The 24,656-nt window shown below is 27.5% G+C and overlaps 1 protein-coding gene across 1 annotated transcript in view; it reads right to left on the bottom strand.

The window, feature by feature from the left end:
* Positions 1-6,038: 6,038 nt before the first annotated feature.
* Positions 6,039-24,656, bottom strand: part of LOC132935963 (alpha-tocopherol transfer protein-like) — a 31,022-nt gene continuing 12,404 nt past the window's right edge. The window contains exons 2-7 of the mRNA XM_061002608.1: positions 15,675-15,775; positions 15,010-15,163; positions 13,668-13,861; positions 11,323-11,433; positions 6,675-6,825; positions 6,039-6,606 (exon numbers count right to left, since the gene is read on the bottom strand). Coding sequence (XP_060858591.1) covers positions 6,572-6,606; positions 6,675-6,825; positions 11,323-11,433; positions 13,668-13,861; positions 15,010-15,163; positions 15,675-15,775 — 746 coding nt within the window. The 3' untranslated portion in view covers positions 6,039-6,571. The remainder of the gene's footprint in view (positions 6,607-6,674; positions 6,826-11,322; positions 11,434-13,667; positions 13,862-15,009; positions 15,164-15,674; positions 15,776-24,656) is intronic.

The raw sequence follows: 24,656 nt of genomic DNA, 5'->3' as shown, positions 1-24,656 counted from the left end.
TTAATGTAGTAACCACTAACCGGTAGAGATTCTGGTGGATCTCGTCATTGAGTAGGTCACTAAAATGTATATGAGGTATATCACCTATTTCTTAAGGTGGTTTATATTTGATATATTTATATTATTGCATATTATTATGCCCGGGTGGGGGATGGCGACACTTGTTCTCCGGACACCGTGATTTGGCCGAAGAAAAATGCCGCCCATGGCCTAGGAATCGAATTCGGGTCGACTGCGTCGCAGCCGACGCCTTAGTCCGCTCGGCCACTCCGTCCCCCTTGTAAAATTTACAACAATAATAAAATCAAATTCTATCTATGTTTGATATTTTTTTTAATTGCTTTAATAATTACTTGTGAAAAGCACCGTGTAAATTATCAATATTTTCAATCGATAAAAAAATGTTTAATTATATTTTAATTTTAGTTTCTACTCTGCATAATACATTACAAAAATATTTATTTTAAAACGATTTACAGATATAAAATGTGTATGTTTTACAATATTCAATACCTGTAATTAAATAAATAAGTTTAGGTATGCTTTGAAAAGTATAATAAAAGGTTTAATAAGTATACTTTTATATTTTCAATTTGACAAACAGAAGAAATATATTATTTAGCATGCATATTATAATGTATTCAATATAGGCACATCATTAATTCAATTATAACATCTTGAGTATATTATAGTATAATTTTTTTTAAATGTCTATAATATATATTTATTAAATTATATATATATTATTATGTTGAGGTGTTCACAGTAGATGAATGTTGATAGTCACCAGTGAATGCGACATACCTACACAAAAAGTCGTAACTATAGTGAATGTTGCCAAAATGGCCTTTACGCGATCATAAACCGATCATTGTTGACATTTACAATTAGTGTTTGGTAAGTTTTGACCAAACTTGTACTACGATATATATACTAAAGGATATTAATTTCGATAGTATTAAGAAGTTATCGCTCTATCACGATATTTTGGAACTTTTAAACTGTGTTCGGCCGTTATTCGCGTTATCGCGAAGTAGTTAGTGAGATCGATATGTGATAATCCGATTTTGTAACGTTTGGTTGCTGGATAAAAATCGTTAGAATTGACGCGTACCTATACTATAAATCTAGAAAAACGCTTTCATATCAATATTTAAAATTTAAAATTTAAAATTTAACTTGAAGATGGAAAATATGAAAAATGTTTTTATAAATAATTAAGTGCACTTTTAACTAAAAAAAAATTTAGATAACTGTTTTTATTTAGGTTCCGACAAATAAAATAAATAATACCTATATAAGTGAAATAATAAGTGCTAAAGAGAAAAAAATTAGCAGAAAACTGATTACAAGAGATTAAATCGGTTTGCTGTTAAAAGTATTATGGGTAGTCATAAACTATAATCGTTCCATCAGGTGAAACTAAAATTATTTATCATGTAAAATACGAAGAATTATATGAAATACTTATGAAACTCATATAAAAACTGGTCATGGAGGGCAAACCAGAATGATGAGTGAACTACAGAACAAGTTCAAAAATATAACATCCGATGTAGTTATGATATTCTTAAGTTTAGGTATATTATGTTCAATGCCAAATCATGCAAAAAGTTCCGAAAAGAGGTATTGTAATTAAACCTTTTATGAGCCGTGGGCTTGAAATCTCGGTGTCAAGTATAGACTTATAAGTAGATAGGTATGCAAACTTGCAATGATTTCCAAATTAAATTTATATTAAATTACTAGGATCACCAAACCAAGTTTATAAAATATTAAGGCCTTTTTAATATAAAACAGCAGAATAAGTGTAATATCACTTATTAAATATATTTCTTAATTTTAGTGCTCCAAATATTTCACATTCAGACAACATACGATTGTTCGTAAATAAAGTATGTACCTAATAACAAAACAATGTGTGGTGCCATTGTAATCATTGACGCAATTTGTGGGGGGGGGGGGCTTGGGTTTTATTTAGCACCACAAATTGTTTTATGTTAGTTCTCATTTTAACAGTCATTTATGCGGGTATCCACAACCATAATATATAACCATAAAATAATTTCAAAATGAATACAGGGGCTTCAGCACCCCCAGTTTCTTAATTGGAATTGCACCCCTTATGGTGGTGTCAAAATAATTGTAGACCGAAAACCACTGCACAGACAAGGATCGATTGAAATGGATAACAAAGATTTCCAAAATAGTATACTGATAGCTATAACGATGGAAGATCATAATTATTGTTTACTATCTGGGCTTGCAAACGTTATATTTGACAAAAAAAGATTGAAATTTTTAAACGTAATTATAACGGAAAGTGAAAATCAAAAATAATGAAATACCGCAAAACAAAACATAACGATTAACAAAATACATTATAATATATCATTAAGCAAAACATATCGCAAAACGTAATTAATTATAGATATCATTAAACGAAAAATAACGCAAAACGTAATTTATAGAATATATCATTGAATGAAATATAACGCAAAACGAAATTATTTAAAATCCATATATTTAAAAGGTCTATTGGTTTCGTAGAAACATTTATTTCATGCAAACAATCTAAGAATTTATTATATTATATTCCGTATCCGGGCCATTACCTACCCGCATTAGTTATTATTTTTAAATTGATTAAACACATTGTATTAACACCATTTTAAATAACGATAAATGCAAAACTTGTATAACGTTTTAATTCAGTATAATGATAAACGCAAAACTTGGATAACGTTTTAATTCTGAATAATGATAAACGCAAAACAGGATAACGTTTTAATTGTAATTAACATAAAATAGAATATTATTTTCAAATCCAAGCCCGTTCACGATATTACATAATGGTCAGAAGTATTATGAAGTATATAAAGTTATTTTCACTTGTTAAATTTACGAAAAAATTGAGTAACATCTCAAAACATTCGGCAATACGTAGCTATTTTTGTAAATCAAGAATAGATAAATATCATGGCACTATATGGACTTAAAATACAAACAAGTGTTGTAATGCTGTAATCGTCCAACCAAAAATATCCGTCTGCTCAAGTGAGCGATGCTTTTCGAGTGCGTGTTCCAGATATCGACCGAGGACGTATGGATTCCCAAAATATCTTAGACGTACTTATAGATGAGAAAATGACTTCTACAAATTGTGAAAGAAAAACACTAGAACGTAGGATTATCAGTCAGCAGCTATACACTCGTAATCAATTTGCAGCGTGCGAAGAAAAATGTACATCATCAAACGACGTTTTACCTGATAAAACGACGATGTCTTTGAGGCAGGAATCGACAGCTGTTTCCAAACGTGGTGGTTAAGATTTAATAACATGCCTTTGTAAAAAAAAGATGTAACACAAAGCAATTTAGTTACAAGATCGGGGGAGGATTCTTCGCAACAGTAAATTCTACCACATAGTTTAACATGTTGTAATAAATACAAAATAATTAGAGCGTAAAATATTTTTTATTATAATATTAAACTTAAATTGTTTACAAACTTTTCATTTATTTATCTATTTTATTACATATCTATTCTATATTTCTATGTATATTTATGTCTCTAAATAATTATTAATAGCAAAATAATTGTAATTGTGATTTTATGGTTTTCGTTCGTAGTATAAACATTCACTAAATAAATATTCTGGATGTCGACAAACACCGGTAAATGTCCGCATTATGAGGTACCTATTTGTAAAAATGTACAACGATTAGTAAACGTCAACAATCAGTAATCACCGGTGACTGTCAACACTCAGCACTCACTGCAAGGTGATCATACACCTTAAAATAATTATTATAAATTGGAGATTTACAAAATACGATAGTAAAGTGTTCAATAAAATTATTTTTATTATTATTATTTAGTTAGTAAAATGACTGGAAATTTCACCAGAATACCCCTTGTAATATTTTAACATGGTTATACATTTGATTACCCCATGAAAATTTTAATAAAATACAATAGTTTTGAAAAGTGCATTCTTAACTGGAAATGTGAATATTCAAGCAATACAATTTATAAAAGTTAAAAATGTGCTCTGGTGCGAATAATGGGAAATCAGAGCTAGTTAGTTAACGAATCGAAATCATTTGTCGTATTATTATAGAACATCAGAACTACTGAAAGTAATTATAGTATTATACTTGCGCATTTGAGTCACACATATCATGATAATATAAATATATAGTGATGCGATTACCAGTAAGAACAGTCTTAACGGGAAATGGAAATTCGTTTGCAGTCTGAAAAAATTAAAATGTGTATTTTATTATTGGTACAGTAATAATTATTGAGTTTCGAGTATGAACACGATCGGGGAACTGAGAAAGGGGTGAAACTCTATGACTTCACCGTTAGGTTAGGTTAGGTTTTCGTTTTCTTGGAATCGTATTATTAATTCACTACAACTGACTGATCGCACAAATAAAACAACCTCGCGACGAAAGAGCGATCATGATAATAATAAAATTCGGGCTACGACTATAGGCAATTCCAAGCTCCAGTGTTGGTTTGTTAGTATACCGATGGGTCGGATACGAAATTAATAATATCGTGATCATATTATGCTTTTATTGCCGGATTTATTACTCTTGATTTTCATCACTGTTCATCGGAGTTTTCTCCAATCGAAACTAAGAAAAAAACCAAAATTATCTCTCGATATAAAAATGTGGTTTTTAACGTGTCCATTACGAGGTTTTGTTGTCTAAACACTACGCTCACATCAATGAAACTCGAATAAACTAATGAACACGTTGTTCATCACGTATTTTCATGCAGTAAGAATCATTATAACGTAGCGCCGTTAATCCGATGTCATACATGAGATATTATTATGAGTGTGGATAAACATATACTCGCAATGACTACCCACTGTTCTGTTTAAATTTATGTTTGTTGTATTTTACTTATACCTAGTCTAAAATATCAATTTTAATCCCTTATTTGTTTGGTATATGATCGATGTATTTGTCGCTGTACCTATATTATATGTACTATAATAATATACACACCTACGATCTACATAGATAAAACACTATAATATAACTTATCATTTGTTTGGTTTGCATAGTATTTTTCAATGGATTATACAACACCTGCAGCAGGGCGGCGAGTTTTTATATTATTCGCCTGACCTAAAAATTACCTAAACACGATTAGAAGAGTACGCTAAATTTATTATTTCAAAATAATATTTGTTTAATAGTTACACAAGGTAGATACATTGGAAAAACTCGTGTTATCATGTTCGGCAAACATTGGTCCTATTTAATAGTCTATATATGCATTATATTCTCCGAGAACTAATGTAAATATAAGGGAACCCCTTTTTTTATCACTATAAATTATTATGAATTCCACGCGTAATTATAGTGTGACAATCTGGATTTTAGTTGTTCAATATTTTGTGCTCATTGCTTATACATATTCATAAGTTCATAAAAAAATTACGATAATTATTAAATGCAATATATTATATTACATACAGAGTATTTTAAATTAATTTAATCACAAAAAAAACGTTTAGATTTAGATAATGTTTTTACCATCAAAATAGTTCTTTTAATAAGATTAAAAAATTGGATATTATTTTGAAGTTTTCCAAAAAAATTTGAATCATATTTTTATTTTCTGTTTCAAATAAAAATGAAAAAAAATGTATACTATAATTAATATATAGCATAGTTATAAATTGTATAAAAGAAAACAAAATGTATTGCATTAGTCAGTTATTTTTGTTACACTCTGTACAATAATAATATATCTTATACGTACACAATAATTCATTTGTGAGATTAGAATAATTTGCTTAAACCGAATACCTACGTCCCCGTTATAATATATCGGTTAAATCAAATTGTTTATAAACAATAGCAATTCACAATAACTTTTTATATGTCACTTGCACCTGTTATGTATAATATTGTTCTAACAATTTTAGCAACTATATTATAATAGTTATTAAAGCTTTTAATTTTGTATCAATTATTTAAACCAGTATAAATCTCCATCAGAGAAAACTGGAAAACAACTTACTTTATTTTAAAAATTCAATATAAATATTTGTTCTTATATTAATACAATTATTGTTTTAAAATCCAAGTAGTAAAAACTGTCTTCAAAAATATAAAACAAAAGTTAGGAGAAAAAACATTTAGGTTTTTATTATATCGTTGTAATGCAATTTAATTTCAAAATTGATAGTGGTACATGTCATTGCAGTATGATTAAATACTATCTATGTAATCATATTATTATAAATATTTGACACAGTCGAAACAAATAATCATCAATCAAATAATAATTTGATTTAATTCGATAATTTGTGTTGAAAGTCACTTTAATATAATAAATACATTTGAATAAAATAATAAATACAGCAAATTAATTAGGTATTAAAAAAAAAAATACGTATATATATAAATATTCATATTTTTGGTAAATAACCCAATAACAAATAATTAAAATCTACATTTATAATAGTACGTAGTATTAAATAACATAAAATACACGATTCTAGTCTAGGTACTGAGTTTCTTAAGATATTTTTGATTATTTCTTCTTTTTGTAGCCGAATTCATTTGTCACTAAAATAGATAAAAGGACCACTTAAGTCGTTAGTATGAAATTATTAATTATTTATATTACGTCATACCTTTATAGTTGTCTTCGTAATAACACAGTAAGTTCCACAAATCTATGCCTTGGTCGGTTTCTATGTCCATGAGACCACCGTATTTAGTTGGTAAACATTTGGCATCCAGATGTGCTAATAATGACGAGTGATCATAACCGTGCAAAAGCATCTGAAACAATTTTTACAACGATTATAAAATAAAATTTCTCGACATTTGCATTGCAATCCACTATATATAAAAATCAGTCACTGGTGTGTATTACGTCATGAGCGATGTAGGAGGTCTGGGCATATTGTTCACAAGGCCCTATCAATATTTGGGATATGTGAAAATAATTTTTACAACAATTACAATATTTCCTACATTTCCAGGGAAAAGTATACATCCTTTGAGCAATGTAAGTTGAGTTAAATAATTATGAAAAAAAAAAATAATAGATGGAAGTATTTCGAACGACGCACATTGGGTAGTATTAAATATTATGATAATACACTGTGGAAATTATTAATTTGGGTAGATAAAGATTTACATAATAATAATATAAGACTTTGTGTAGTATAGTATAAGATACACACAAGTTTATTTTGTACAATTTCCGGACGATTCTGTAACTTTAAGTACATTAATAGTGTTCACGTAAGAAAACAAATAAAAACATTATTACTTTGTACAATATATTTTATAAAATGTAATATGGCAGGTTGTATGCTCATCGCTTGTATTAATAGTTATATAATTGTGATATAAAAATATTATTAGAGGTTCTGAAAATAATATTTTTAATTCGTTTTTATATAATTCGAAATTAAATATTACTCGGTTTGATACAGTTTTGTAATTTTTATATTTTATCTCCTTTGTCCACCTTAATTTGGTCGTTGAACGCAATGTCCAAACAATGTAAACTCCCCCTCCCCCTTGAACACTAAAATCGAACATTAAACAATTTCCTACCTTCATCGTAACATAATATTATATTATGTATATAACGCTGTCATATGTCTTTATAATATATAATTGCAACAAGTAATTTCAGATAAGGCGCACATCAGGTCCTTATTGCGTTTAATTTAATAAAATATATTTATTATTTTTATTTTATCAAATTTGAGATACCTTAAGAGGAAAATAATTATGGCATACTTTTAATATACCTAGGTTTCTATTAAACGTAGAGTATGAACCATATTAAAAAAAAAAAATAAAAAAAAAATAAGGTCAAAGTAAGTAAATTAGTTATACAAAAACGTATGCAGTATATTTTGAATATGGCCATATAAAAATGCCGGTTTATCAAACAAAAATTCTACGTAATGATATTATGTTAATTTTAATTAAACCCCGTTAATCGGTTCTGGCGCAATTGACGAGCTATATACGAGTTTTTATTATTTATCGTACATGACTAACAAAATACAAAATTCTAAATTTCTGATACATCGGTAAATATTAGATAGTAAATATACTATTAACTTTATTTACATTTGTTATGGATACCATTGTCCATAACCATTACATTGATGATGTACATTCTTAATTTTAATGAACGTATTTTTTTTTTAATATATATATATTTTTTTTACTTTTAACAAATATTCATTATATAATAAATGTTAATAGTGACAATAACGAAAAACCGTAATACGTAGTATTATTTTATTTTTTTCACAATGATAAAAGCCCAGAACTAATTAAATAAAATATATCGGTTAATAGATTTTGGTCTTTTAAAATCTTGTTTGTAATTTTTAAGCAATTAATTCAAATCAATTTTACGTGAATATAAATTATTAATATTTTTTTAAAGTTTAAACTTCAAACGCTCATAAAATTACTGTGAGTTTATGTTTAAAAACGATTTTTAATCTCAATAATAATTAACTACCTTAATATCAATATAAATTAAATTTTCAAGATTTCTGACCATCCAAAACAGTTTTATATTAGCATTTATAGGAAATAAAAAATCGGAAATTGAAAATGCATATAAATAGCTCAAAAATCTTATTATTATTAATACTATAATTATTTTGAAAATTATAAAAAATTTAATTTTGACCTATCATTTATCAAAATTACCAATTAAATTGGCTTTACTTAAAGTAAAGATATTGAAGTTGAAAATTAAAGCATTTTTTCTACAACAAAACATAATATACACATACTCAAAAAAAAATACAAATTCTCCGCTCAGAATCTTAAATAAAGCAAACCGGTTAAATGTTAGGGAATGTTTGTACAAATCTATTATGTCATAAACAAATATAAAATAAAAAATAAAAGGAACGTACCTACATGGGTTATGCGTCGGATAAAATTCACTTTTATGTGCAAACACAGAATAGGTACAAATAAATATTATTTTCGTTCCAAGTCTTTTATATGTTTATTCAATACTACACAATTAAACTTAACTTTTGTGTTGATATATTATGCACTCGAAACGCATACGTACTACGTACATGCAACATAAATAATAATATATTATAATGTGCCAAGTGATTAACTAACAACTTGCATTAAGCTGGTGGCTGTATTGGGGGAAACTGAAACTCCATTAAGTATTCCAATACGACACATTTAGGCTCCCGAGGGCTACCCCTCTTATTAAGTAGCCATTTCTAAGAAATCTGTGTCGTTTGTTATTTAGTTAATTAAAATTCATAATACTTATTAACCTTTACAATATCTACCTACAATATATTTGACAAACATATTAATACCATAGTGGTTAAGTAAGTGTTAAAAGCAAAGTAATTGTAAACCTATAAAAAAAATACGCGGCGTCAGCGAGTAAATCACTGAGAACAGAAAAAGTACTCGCCCATCTCACATAAATATTAATGATCTTTCTAACATACATGTAAATTTATTAAAATGGAATGGATTCATAACTTAGACGTCCAAAATGAATATAGGAACTACCGTGGAAGTATTCTACACTCGTGCTCTCATACTTAAATCAACAAAAAAAAAAATTCACACAGCTGTCAATCATAGTACAATCATATAATATAGTCAACTCCCCAGTTTGTCATGAATGTTTTTAAAAAACACATGATTTACAAACACGTAAAAAAGTAAAATATATTATAACATATGTATATAATAAGTGTATTTAAATTCCAATATTGGAGGATGGAGTGGCCGAACGGACTAGGGCGACGCTGGTTCAAAACCTCGGCCGCGGGCGGCATTTTTCTTTGGGCAAGTCACGGTGTCCGGAGAGAAGTGCCGCCATCCCCCACCCGGGCATGGACAGTGTTCGGACTTATCTCGATAAATTTATCTAGATGAAATCTAATTATTTGTTCATCTTTTATCTTATCTAGATAAATAGTTACAAGGTATCTAAACATTCATCTTAGATAATTTTTTTACTAATCTAAATAAATTCATTTAGATACATTTTTTATTGATAAAAATCGTGAAATTGTACAAACGCATTTTAAATATTTATACAGAATCTCAAACCAAGTTCATGGTTTATAAATAATGTAATTATTTTTATTTATATCATTATTATTATTATTACGTTCCTAGTTCCCAACTAAAGTATACCTAAATTTAAAGCCCATTAAAAAAAATTGTATCTTTTCCTTTAACTAGATAAATAAGTATTCATCTTTATCTTTATCTAGATAAATATGAGTTAAGTTATCTTTTATATCTATCTAGATACATTTGAGTTCCATTATCTTTATCTTTATCTAGATGAAAAAATACTTATCTTATCCGAACACTTGGCATGGCAGATACCTACCCACTAAAAAATCTGCCTAACTGTGTAAACGTGTTTAAACCTACAGTACCCTCCCACACAGTCCAAAACCACCCAATGGCCTAAGTTGCCACGGGTTCATTTATAAAAAAAAAATTCCTATATTAGTATACCTTTATTAATAGTATAGGTACCTATACATACAACGGGCCATAATATTAAAACGCAAAATCGATAAATATTGTTGATTATCCGTAGCAATGTTATATTGTATTATAGTTATGACTTAATAAATGTTATTGGCGTGTTTATTAATTATTAATTTTTTTTTTTAAGTGCTATGTAATTGTGAATTTTAAAATGTATAAAACTACTTGTCTCTGCATCAGTTTATAAACTATTAACAAATGTTTTTTTTTTTTTTATAGCTATAGGTATACCTACTGTTCAATGTTTTTATATTTCCTAACTGGAAAAAATGTTAAAACAAAATTACATTTAGGTATACCCGGCGTTTTAATGCATTTTGAGTGCATCTTTATTAAAGTTGAGTTCAAAAAATAATACAACTGGTACTCATTATCATTATTATTCAGTCATAATCCGATTACTTTGTTTATGTTACACGAGCTGAAAAATTAAAATTAATAATTTTAACTCGTTGTATACTAGAAATCATTACAATACACTATAATAGTATAATATAAACCTACGTCATACATATTATTAAAAACCATATTATGTAGGATACCTACGCCACTATTTATTTTAGTATAATATACAGTACCTGCATCTATGCATAATTATTAAAACGATACGCAATTTGCCCATTAACTGTACAATTATAAATAATATATAACAAAATATTTTTTGTTTTGCAATTTCAGTAGGTAGTTATTAACTTTCTTTTTACCAAAAAATGATTTAAGATTATTTATACATACTCTATTTCTTAATTTTTCTTGCATAAATGGTTTGAACATTGCAAAAACCATGTTAAATATGTACGGTTGATTTACGATGTGCACTTCTTTAAGTCTTGCAGGCATTGAATACTGCAACAAAATATTTTCGTTAATTATTATATAACATAATATACACTAGTGAACTAGTAAAAAGTACTAAATAACAACATTATTTTTATGATTTTAATGAAAATTAGTTGATACTTAATAATTTTTAGTAAATTGTTACTAATAATATTGATGTATCTCAAGGTCTATGTATTGAGTATTATTGGGGGAAAAAAAATCTCTAAGAAATGTTATTTATGACGTATTATATTATAAATATATAACTGTTATATCTATCACTATATTATATTTATTAAATCATTTTAGTTTATTTGTTATTTTCTCAGATCATATTAGTAATTACTTTTTTTACTGTATAGGTACATAATTTTATCATTTTTATTTTGCATTTGTTATGTTCAAATTGTTAGTAGAATAATAAAAATCGTTTTGCAAATTGTCAAAAAAATGTATTAATATTGACTTTTATATTTGACCTTAATAGGAATCAATAATTGAATAATAAAATCATTGGATACAAACAACCAATTGCGTTATATTTATTTTATACTTTTCTTAGTATTTTTAAAAAATAAATATTTCACAATTTAGTTTAGATTAGTTTTTAAATTGTGATTTTTTTATTCACTTAAGTGTATGTCTCCAGTGCTCAAGAAACCTTTGTAGTTTATAAACATACGTAAAAAAAGTCTATATAAAAAAAATGTTACAACTTCTAGTATAAAATCCACGTTATAATGTATTAAATATGGATATTACTTCAAAATCGTTTTTCTGAATAATTTCGTATATTATTATTATTACTAATAACTTTGTGGAATATAATTAAAATACTATTTGTAGGTAAATTGAAATCATTGTTTTCAAAATTAATAATGTTTATATATTCTTTGTTTTGTACTTCCTTTGAATATTGAATGCATGTTTAAGATTGTAATTACGAAAAATAAATTATGCCACCTGTTTTAAAACTATAATCGATAAATAATATATTATGTTATTACAAACAACGAGAATATATACAATTAATTGTTATCGTTTTAATATTATAAGCTCGATTAGGATTTCCATTAGAATAATATGTATCATTATAACAGGATTGTAATTTTGTCAATTCATTATTATTTTAAAAATAATATAAGCCTTATGGATAATTATAATTCACTTTAATTTTACCAATCAACATATTATGTTATTCTAATGTATAGCTATTTCCCATAGTTAACAATATATTACTATATACGGGTCCTTGAGCGTGAATCTCGGATGAATAAATAATGTTTTAGTGGTGAGAACATTTGTTTAAGTTTTTTTTCGTTCATTGTTCGCATAATGAAATGGGACCATTAGATTTTATAGTCTTATTATATTGCTTGCAAAATAAAAGAACTAAAACGAATTGTACAGTTTTATTCTTTATTGCCTCGTTATTTTATCAAAACAGAATCAAGAAGTTTTTTGCTTATGACTGGTAAGTAGATATTATTACCTATACGTAGATGTTGAACGGAATTGTTTAACTATTATTATTTAGATCACTGCAATATACGGTGTGCTTGCAACATATTTTAATATCCTACAAGGATTTTGATTTAGTGATTTTCGTGGAAATCAATTAATCGAATTCTTCAAAATTAATAACCAAGTTAACGTAGTGGTTAAACTCTAATAGTCTTATGTACTTGTAACCCTAAGTTGAAATATGTAGTGTGGTTAATAAAGTGTTTGAGACATTTTATCTCAACAAGTTTTACCAGAGGGTGGATAAAAAAAATTAATCACTACACCATGGGATTTATTACTTAAAAAATATGTTTCTTAATATTATACAAAAAAAAGCAATAGGCACCGATAATTATTTGTTTATATTAATGAAGTTAACTACTACTATTATTAATATACTGTAGTTCAACTGAAAATGAACTTATAAATAAATACTTATAAAAATGCTCATATAATATTAAATTATAAATTGAATGCGCTAATTTTTTTTATATATTTATCATAAAAAACTTAGCTTAAAGTTGTGAGATATATATAGTTCAAACTTTTAAAACCTATACATAAATAATTATAAGAAGTAACTATTTACAAAGAGCATAATATTATCAAGAATATAAAAATAAAATAATTGGTAATTTAAGTTTTACGAATAAAAAAAAACGGGTTAAATATTAATTTGTGACCCATATTAACAAACACAGGCACACAATGCCCTGCAATTAGATATGTAGGAATAAATCGGTAGTCTTTACCTGTATCCAGTCCAAAACAAGTTTAGCGAAGTTTGGTGTGAATTGCCAGACGTGGTTTATGGTCAGACCAGCAAAGTCCACCAACAGCACAGTGCCCGACACTTGAGTTCTAGGCTCGAGAATAGCCGCTTCAATCACCAGCTCGACACCGCGAAAGATCTCTGTCAGTGTGCAATTTTTAACTTTCCATCTCTCTACAGGAAACGCAAACAATTAGTCCATATTAAATAAAGTTGCGATCATAAAGTGTTAGGTTAACAAGGGTGTTCTAACAACAAGTAGTGGCTTATAATATATTATAATCGTATTTTATTCATTGTTGTCAATGCAGTATATATTATGCAGGGGGACAGAGTGGCCGAGTGGTTTAACGCGACGGTTGTCACGCACACCGGCGCCGGTTCGAATCCGGCCGCGGGTGGCATTTTCCTTCGGGCAATAGTCACGATGTCCGGAGAGAAGTGCCATCATCCCTCACCCGGGCATGACAGTTACCTACGGGTACCCACTAAAAAATCTGCCAAACCAAAAACACACGTGTTTACTAACTTACAATTACTCCCTTACAAAAAAAACAGCTAATATCCATAGTTGTCGGGCTTCATGATCGATAAAAAAAATATTATATGCAAGCGCTATTTCTTAAATGCGGGTTTCTCGTACCTCCACATTGATGATAGGTAAAGAAATTTATTTTAATATTATCAATACCATTTTGAAAAAAAAAAATAATAAACCTCATCGATTTGACTACACTCGTGAATTTAAAATAGCAACGCAGTGCATAATAAATAATAATATTATTTTGTTTTTTATGTAATATACTATTATGCACAATGCACATGCATATGATAATAAACGTATTTAATTTCTACTTAAGTAGGTATCTACATTTACTTGCAATATTAATAGTTATTAAAATTATTTATTTACATTAAATGTATAAGACACATACAATAAGGAAATACCCCAAAACTTAAAATATTTTTTTTTATAAATTAAATTAAAAAATTGAATTCCTATGAGGTATTTGTAAAAGTAAATAGGCAAGCAACTATAGACGAGTGCAGACCAGTACAGAGTACTGATACCCCAATTTAGACATGCATTTATTGTTTTTAATTTTAGGTTTAAAATGCTAAAATATCCAGCATTGTAAACTATCTAGTCTGGGTCACGGCCCTCGGGGACACATTAATCTGTCACTTCGGCACACGTATTTATTTACATTTATACGTTTTAATTGATGTGTCATTGACCATTGATGAATAATTTTACTTTACAATCAAGTTCATTTCTAATAACATTATAAAAAAATATAATAATTATAATTTAGACGTACGTCCACATTCTGTGATTAATATTCTCCTTCCGTGTTGATCACGTGATGGTAAGACTGTAAGAATATTTTGAGCAAAGACATTTTTTTCTAAGCTCGGTAGTAAGTCATTGCAGTATTTTGGATTTTTCTGGCGTAATTTGTACAAAAATTTCACCTAAAAAATAAATTGGGGTTATTAGTGAAATTACAAATTTACAAATAAAATAATTAACTACGGAAATAATACTAATAATTTACTTAAGTGTATTATATCTAAATATATAAAGCGATGTTAACAATAATGAGAAATAAATAATAATTATCTGTTCAAAGTGGTAATGAATAATTAACATTAAACAAAATTGTATATTATGTTAAGACGTATTCTCCAAATTGAACAAATTAAGATTTGTACATTAATCCTTGTTTTACATAATTCTAAGTAAAACTCTCTAAATTAGTTTTTAAAATCGTGCAATATAATAAAAAATAAAATAATGATAAATGTAATAATGAATACAACGCATTCGAGGAAACATAAACTATATTACGTTCAAAAAGGCAAATCCAATCAATTAGTTAATTATGTTCGGTCCTGTATATACTGCTCGTATAATACATGATAATATTTTTGTATAACATAACGTAGGTATAGGTACATGAAAACGAAATAATATTATACAAACCCTTTTGAATGCACTGTCCGGGTAGAATTTGCAGACTCTCAAGAAGGCTAACAAGTACAGTTCTGTGGTTTCGTCAGTAGGAAGGTAAAGTTTTTTCTCCTCTGAAAAACAAAAGAATAAATAAATTATTACAGACATGTTATTATTATTATTATTATTATTAGAAACGTATCAAAAACGTGCGCACTCGGTAGTTGTTGCAAAACCTATGCAGTGGCTCTGGTTTAGGGCTCAGATAAATGCATAGTAATAATTGTATACCATGATGGTATACGATTTCGCGAATACCTAACTGCAATAACTATTAAGTGCGTTCGTCAATATTATGCACATGTAAAACAGACCAGACATCGACGATAGTATTACTATATTACATAACAATTATATATTCATATAGTTGTCTATACATTTTATTATGACGTGTGCAATACGCACGGCACCAACATTTTCCATGCGATCGTAACAAGATTTATTTGTTTACATTCGTAATTCATTGTATTTATTTACTCATTCATTGTACTGTAACAAATCAGCACTCGGTGTTTGTGTGTAAGACTCCTCTATTCATAACGGGGCAAAAAATAAAGCTTACAAGTTACAATACACTCACGTATTGCGGTGTTTTCCCGTAGTTTATGTGAGCATTTTTATGAAGAGAGCACATTATACGACCAAAAGAATTGTAAAATATATTGTTGTTAAAAATATACGTGCCCTATAGTAGTGTATTGTGTTCAATTGTGAATTTAATTTATTTTTAATAATAATAATTTAATACGTATACGTTGAATACACAATTTAAAAATGGTTAAGAAATAAAATGTTAGATTTTTCCGACGGAAAATCATTGTATATGAACACATAAAAAATAGTAGTAGGAAAATGTTTACATAGAAATATATAGGTGTATATAATAAATGGGTAAATTTACTAAAAAAAGGATAAGAAACATGCAATTTTAAAAAGCAATTTTAAATAAATAATTTAGAAAACTAATTATTTAATGGAGTATACTTTGTAGACTGTAAAATATTTAAAAATGTATTTTAGTTGCTCGTTTTGCGTTCGTACATAACGCAATTAAAAAAAAAGTTATTTGTTTATATATTTGTTTCACTGTTTAAAACGTTTATGTGTTGATATTTTTTTTGTGCACAAAATTATCAAAAAGTATGCCAATTAATAAGTTAGTATATTTTATTCAGTGAAACATTATGAATCATAACGACCTAATTTACAAGTTTTTTGATTAGATTTTTTTGGATAGAATTTTTCTGTTTTCAATCATAACAGTTTCAGATAATTACAATAAATGAGTGGACAGTCATCAAACAACCAGATCAATTATTTATTACAATTTTTTTTTTTTTTTAGTAGGTCAGTTTTCAGACAACTACAGTAACACTAGTGAAAAAAATCATGGTTTTCAGTTATTGTACCTACTATACGGGTGAATTTTGGCAATAAATAAATATCATGCAACATTTCTAAATGTAATTTTAAGATATTTACATCCAGAATGCATACACACTACTGCATACAGTTACTCTTTGAGTCGTTGATTGATATTTATTTTACCACAGTGTCATAAACATCGATAAAATAATATGAACCATAAATTTAATAATAATAATTTCATAATTTGAAATTGAATATTGAGAATCTCGGGAAAAGTGTTGAATTCTGCAAAACTAATCGATTCGTATAAAACAAAATGCAAGAGCACAAAATACTTTCATAATATTATCAAAAATGGATTCAAAAAAAGACAACTACCTATAATACCGAAGAAAGAAAATATTTCTTCCCGTTATCAGAAAACCTAATTCGTTATTACAAATGTCTGTATTTTATTTTTATTTTTTTTTCAATAATATCATTCCCATTGCATTGTGACGATAGATTTCCCATTTTTATAAACATCTGAAATATAGACTTGCGCGTTCTTTAAAATAACCTCCTCGAAGTCGTTTAATAGGCTATAAAGGAAATACATATTGGAGATGTATGGCGTACCGTACTGGTAATAAAAATCAGCAGTGCAATTTTAGTGCAACATTATGTCAGAACTCACGAATGTTCATTAAAAGTTAACGACATGTTGTTAAACGGCCGAACCATCAAAAAATAGTTTTGGCACCATCGAAAACTATTTCATGGAATATGTACGTGTAAAAATCTGATGATAAATTCAATTTACGAGTTAATAATGAGTATATATCAGTGTCTGGAGAGAAGATAATATACTTTTCAAACATATTCCTTAATGTGCACGGAATAAGAGATGTATTTTGTACAATAAAAAATTTTACATTTCCTATGTGTGTGCAACTTTTGCACGTTGTTGCATGTTTATTATATTATTATTATTGTATACACATACTTGAATGACACGTGCAGGAATATAAACATAAATAAATACATATTATTTTATTGATTTGTAAATTCATTGTAACACTTAGTCTATATGTAAAACGAATAAAAATAACTAGGTACTTTAATACAGTAGAAATTACATAATATTATTAAAACGAGAATTTAGTTTCAATACAAAAAAAAACAAAAATAGACGCTCATTGCAAAGATATAATTTGAGATCAAAATTGTATTATTTAAGACATTTTGATTTTTTAATAATAAGTATTATGCTGACAGATATTATAGTAATGTGTGACGATTTCAGCTTTATAGTTACAATTGAAATTAATAATTTTAGAAAAGATCATTTTTCCAGAACTTTTTCAACTATAAATTTCAATGAAGTTGACTAGGTACCGATTTTAATAAATATATAATATAGACATTTGACATGCTCAAAATAATTATATTTATGGCGTATTTAAAGCATTTCCCGAAAGTACAAAAACATTATTGTGTATAACACCGATACGGCAATACCAGATACCTGTTGGCTTTTAATATAATATCTAACACTGAAATCTTAAACGAAACAGCTTCGCTGTTATGTACCTATCGTAAATGATTTTGGTTAAAATTAATTGAAAAAGGCTGCGTTGATGTTATTTCAACAACAAAACTCTTCTCTTATCCTTACGAGCAATTACGAATTTTTGATATTCTCACGCTCAAGTTACTCCAAATTATAATTTGTAAATCGCGAACAAACGTATTCGCGGAAGTAAACTTTAGGCATTTTACTTTCGAGACATGTTCGTCTGCAGCGCTCCAGTTTGCGAGTATACACGATGTTTTGAATTTTTCTTCTATAGTTTTGTTGCGGATATAAAGACGCGGGGAGACCAATACACGTGTTGTCAAACACACGCAACAACAACAGTTACTATGGCAAGCGGAATTTTAATATTTGGTATTTTTTTTTTATTTCTACAGCAGCACATGTGGGGTGACGAGGGATTAAAGACTTTTGACATATTTGACGGCATTCAACGCCAGGCTACGACCCTGCAATTCTCTAGAAACCATAAAGTACCTCTACGCGTACATTTATATATTTTACACATGCATACAATGTATATCATTATTATGTATACACACATAGTTACTAGAGGCTAATAAAATTAAAACTTTTACTAAAAATAAAACTACTTCTGCCAATATACAACTTCTGTTAGATTACGTTTTGTAACTGCAACACAAGTGGGTCGACCGATAACCTGCAGATCGCCTCGGTAACGACACCGTAACCTAATTAGCGTTTGCTAGAGAGAAATATACTTTTGTTGATATAATACGTACATTATCAGTAAACCGGTCAATAAACTCCATACAGTCGTCATTATATTATATTATATTTGTTTGATCTTCGAATTTGGATTGATTGGCAAACTTGTTTCTCTTATTTTATTTTATTTTATTGTAATTGGCAGTAATTTAATTGAAAAATAGATATCATTAGCGCTGTAGTGTACGTCGTTTGACTTTTACAAATTGTAAATCTCAGACTCTGTATAGAGAGGTTTAAGTATAGGATTTCAATTGGTTTATATACCTGACAACCAAACGTATTCTGAAATGAATTTACTATATAACGTTTACTTTTATATTGCTTGTTCCTTGTACGACTACGTCATTTTCGAATAATAATTATTTAGACCAGTGCGCGACCGGCGAATATAATGCGGACTGTAATGTATTTTAAGTTAAAATAGATTTATAATAAATACATTTTTTTCAAAATAGCTTTATAAAATTAAAATTAAATTTCGCTTGGATTAAGAAGTTTTTACCTTCAGCCGATTTGGATTTTATTTTTTTGTGGCTTACGGTTGGCTGAGAGAGGGTTCATTAACCATGTTTTATATTATGAATAGGTCATTGTGTTTCGTCAGGAAATAAATATTACGGTCCATACTCTGTACTTATATAAATACATTAATTATAAGTCTTCTATGAAAACAGTATTAACAATTTGTAGACAACATTTTTTTTTAGCCATGATATCATTAGGCATACGCGTTGTAATGGAGGATCGTATAAATATATAGTTCTTCTAATGTAGCATGTCGATCAACAGAATTTGGGCATCAGTACATCACTATAATATACAATTATAGTTATAAAGATTTTAAGATATAAATTCAAAATGACTGTTTAAATTTAGATTTGAGTAGTTAAACAGTAGAGGTTATAAAATACAACGATGTACGTAATAATAAGAAAAAAATGATGTGTTAAGAAAGTCATTGGGAATTAATTTGAGTGTATTAGTAGAAATATTTTTTGTAATGCGAAAAAATAATAAATACTCAACATTAACAAGAATTTAACTTAATTAAGTTTTATACAATAATAACATTGGTGTAATTATATAGGGGAGACACTTAAATTCTTAAGAAACTTTTCAAGCCTTTCAAAAAAAAAAAAAAAACTAAATAACGTAATTATACGAGTTATATAAATTCTAAAATACACTTGCCACAGTTTAACCTTCCTGTAAAAGGTTTTTCACTTATTTAATGTTACTTGATTTAATAGAACTTGAAGGGCGTATCTTTCGCGACATACTTCTTCTAAAACAATTACTGAACCTAAACACTCATTATGTTTTATATCGAATTTTCACCAGAAAATAACATTATGCCACTATGAAATGTTAAATATTATATTATTATATTAAACACGAAAGAGTAGTGAAATCGCGTATGATTTTTGACTAATATAATAATGTAAGTACTTAAAATATTGTGCCGAAAACATTTTTACTCTGCATTATATATAAGTATTGATTAGAAGAAGGGCTTACTGCAATTTAAGTTACTGAAACATAAGGTTGAATCACTTTATGTTTTACAATAACTAAAACCATAATAGGTATTCCACTATAATATATTTTTTATTAGTTATAATTTAAATGTTTTTATTGGATAAGTACGCCAACAGATTGGTTCACGTAATCAATGTTAGGCAAGTAGACTAATTAAAAACAACTATACAATCTGCGATATCATTTTAATATTATTGCAGTATTGCACTAATACATAATATAAGTATTGATTATATTTCATCGATCATTATAAATATTAATTAATATTGTTCCGCAAACAAGTATCATTGTATTTTAAGAATATAAATAGTCATGCGTAAATGGTGATACTATAGTGTATTTTAAACTTTAGACACAATAAATAGAGCAGGTAGGTATGCAATAAATTCATGAGGTTATGAATATTAACTAGAAATAGAAGACAATTTTCTGATAATATGCTTAATGTAAACGAAAATAAGCATTTACGATCAAAGCCCAAAGGTAACACTTTGTACTGAAAATATTTAATTACACCAAGTCTGATCAAAGTTTTCAAATGACTGTCCCGACATACTGAATTAGTGAACTGTTAGCTATACATATTTTGAGGTACAAACAATATCCATTAAAACAAATTACAATGTAATACATTTAACAAAATATGTTATTCATTTTCGAAGGTTTTGTTTTAAATAAAATAAAACAATGATACGATATTAAAACAGTAAAATGAGTGTGATATATTCAGGTAAATATTCGAACTGTCATATTGTTAACGAGTGAGAGATCAATGTACAAAAGTTTAATTTAAAGTTTCAAAGCTATAATTACATCCACGTAAAACATTCCGCTGAATTTTTCTCAAGATTTAATATTACAAGACTTTCTTTTAACGTATAAAATCCAAATATTACAGTCATCTGTTTGTTGGTAATAATAAATTATAATATGTATATAGTGTTCCCGTAATTAAAAACATATGTTATTTGAAATTGACTGAGTAAAAGAACAATAATTGTAAAAATCACTATATATTATTTTTATTCAGACGAATCCGTGGTAACTAATTACCATTGGCTGTCACACAAAAAATGGCAAAAGTACCTATTACTTTGCACATTAACTTTATCTTTAATGAAACACGTTAATACCGACATAAATCACTAATTTGTACTCAAGTTAAAGTTATCATTGCCGTTATTTTGTCAACAGAATTATACACATAAATATAATATTTTTTTTTATAATATACGCCTCGACCGCTAAAATGATTGACGTTTCTGAAATACATTACATTTTGAAGATTTATACAAAATATTTTATGAATGCTACATGAAAGGCTTATGTTAATTTCATTACATGTGATGTAATCTATGTGTATTTGTCATATTTTTTTTTTGGATCAGGTTCGTATCTTTGAGGAGTTTAAGAAGAATCGATGTTGTCTCAGGGTTGGATGCTAGTACTTCACATAGGTTATAGGGGAGCATAAGTCTATCCCTGGAGTACTTGGTCAGCGGGCATTCGGTTAGCAAGTGTTTTATTGCACTTGTGGTGTTGCATGTAGTGCACTTTCGTTGTTAATTTTGTTCTTTATATGTTTGTAAGTGTATAAGGTGTGACCAATAAACATGGTATTATTATTGTAAATAATCATGGCCTCACCTGTATGCGTTTATATTTGAACGTTTAACTACTATCTATTAGTTTATAATTCTAAGGACTACAAATTGCATAAAAATAAACCAGGCAACTATACTCTGTTCATAAACTTTTTAAATATACTTTATGGACTGGCATAGCGTAATAATATATTTGGCAATAATCCATATTCTATACGTAAAACACAAAACAATACTTTTATACCTATATAATATATATAAGTGATTTTTATCGGAATTATAACCACAATAAACTTTATGACAAAATATTAAAAAATAGTCGGTGTAAATGCTCTACGCGCACTTTGTAAACTTTTAACAGTGGTTAATTTACGAGTTACTCACTCAACTGAGTAGTATTAGTACTCGTATAAACCACCTTTATATTTCATACATTTTTTTATGGACATCAATTATATTAAAATCGATTTGTTTTTTTGTGTTATAATAAATTCACCATAATTATATCACATTTTCCGAGAAATTGATTTAAAAATAACATTATTCAAAGATACAATTGTTATTTTTGAGCTAAATTTAAAAATAACTTTTCACATTATAATAATTTATATATTATTTACTATAAGGTTAAAATGTTAAAATATATTTACATTTAAAATGAAACGAAGTTCGTAGGTATGTACATAAAATAAAAACTAGATAAGTGCCTACTAGTACCTAGGTAATTTATTGAAATATATTTTCAATTAATACTGGAAGCAAATTTAAAGATTGGCTATAATTGATTCGGTAATAATATGATTTAATAAACGCTATTAAATTTTAGTTAAATTTTCAACGTTTTTATTTATAATTATTAACTATTATGGCTCCATGCATGATACAAACATGTTTGATTATAGATATTGTAAGTTATGAAGATACATTATTGGAATCTCAAGTAGTTGCTTGGCATTGACCTTAACCTCAGATAATTATTGTAAACGTATTTTAGATACCATAAACTCTATAGATCCTTGTTCAATCCCACATTGTACATAGCATTGAACTTTCGACCACGAGTGGTTATAAGGTTATATAGTTTCTATACAATAAATTACAATGGATATATTTTCTAAGCACAACAATTTTATAAAACCGAACAGCCCTAATATTTTTCGTCGCTTTAATATAATATTTAGAGAAACTGTACGATTAATTTATAAAAATGACTTAGTGTCATTATAAAATACGAAAACAAATTGTATCCGTGTACAATAATCTGGTATTATACCTATAGACAACCTAGGTACAAACTACAGGGTACCTACCATAATAAATACTATTGAGATGATTCAGAATTGGTCACATAATACCTAAGCTACGTTTACGAAACTCAGTGTTGTTTGTGCATTGCTCACTTTGAGTTCACATGAGCAATTTATATGTAAAACGAGTATTATTGATATGTATAAATGTTGTAATTAGACGTAACATGTGTGAAAACTCTGAGGTATATCAATGCGTGTGTCTTAGTACAACTTCGGTAATATATATAAATACGTGATAAGAAAAAAATTTGAAATCACGATAATCTATCCGGTTGGGTGTCGATTTTTTTTGATTCGATTCTGTATGCTTCCGGAATATTAATTTAAATCACTAAACCAAATCAAATATTATATCATAATATTATGAGTTCGTAAAAGGTTATGAAGTGTGTAATATATTTTTAACTGACATGGAAGAAAATGAATTGGATTAACAAATAAAAATATAGAAATGTATGTTTTTATAAACGATAAATACGCAGGTAATACGTCAATTTCAATTTTCACAAATAATTTATTAATGCTTCTGGAGAAAAGCCAAAAAACATATTTTTACCTTTCAAAGTAAAGTTCTTGGAAAATTTGACTCTTATTCGGACGTAGATTCCTAGTAATTTCTTTTCCAATATTGCTACATAATAATAAGACATATTTTATCCAAAATAATCAATAAATATTCAACTTCAACATATTAATAAATAATGATAAACGAATTATGTGCGCTGCGTATTATTTTCACATAATCATCACATTCGTGATATTACTTAAATATTGTTTACATATTTTAGTAAGCTTGTTGTGAATTAAAATTATATTAATGGTC

Source organism: Metopolophium dirhodum, chromosome 1 (genome assembly GCF_019925205.1).
Source record: "Metopolophium dirhodum isolate CAU chromosome 1, ASM1992520v1, whole genome shotgun sequence".
Lineage (NCBI taxonomy): Eukaryota > Metazoa > Arthropoda > Insecta > Hemiptera > Aphididae > Metopolophium > Metopolophium dirhodum.
This window is presented reverse-complemented; position numbering and strand designations above follow the sequence as displayed.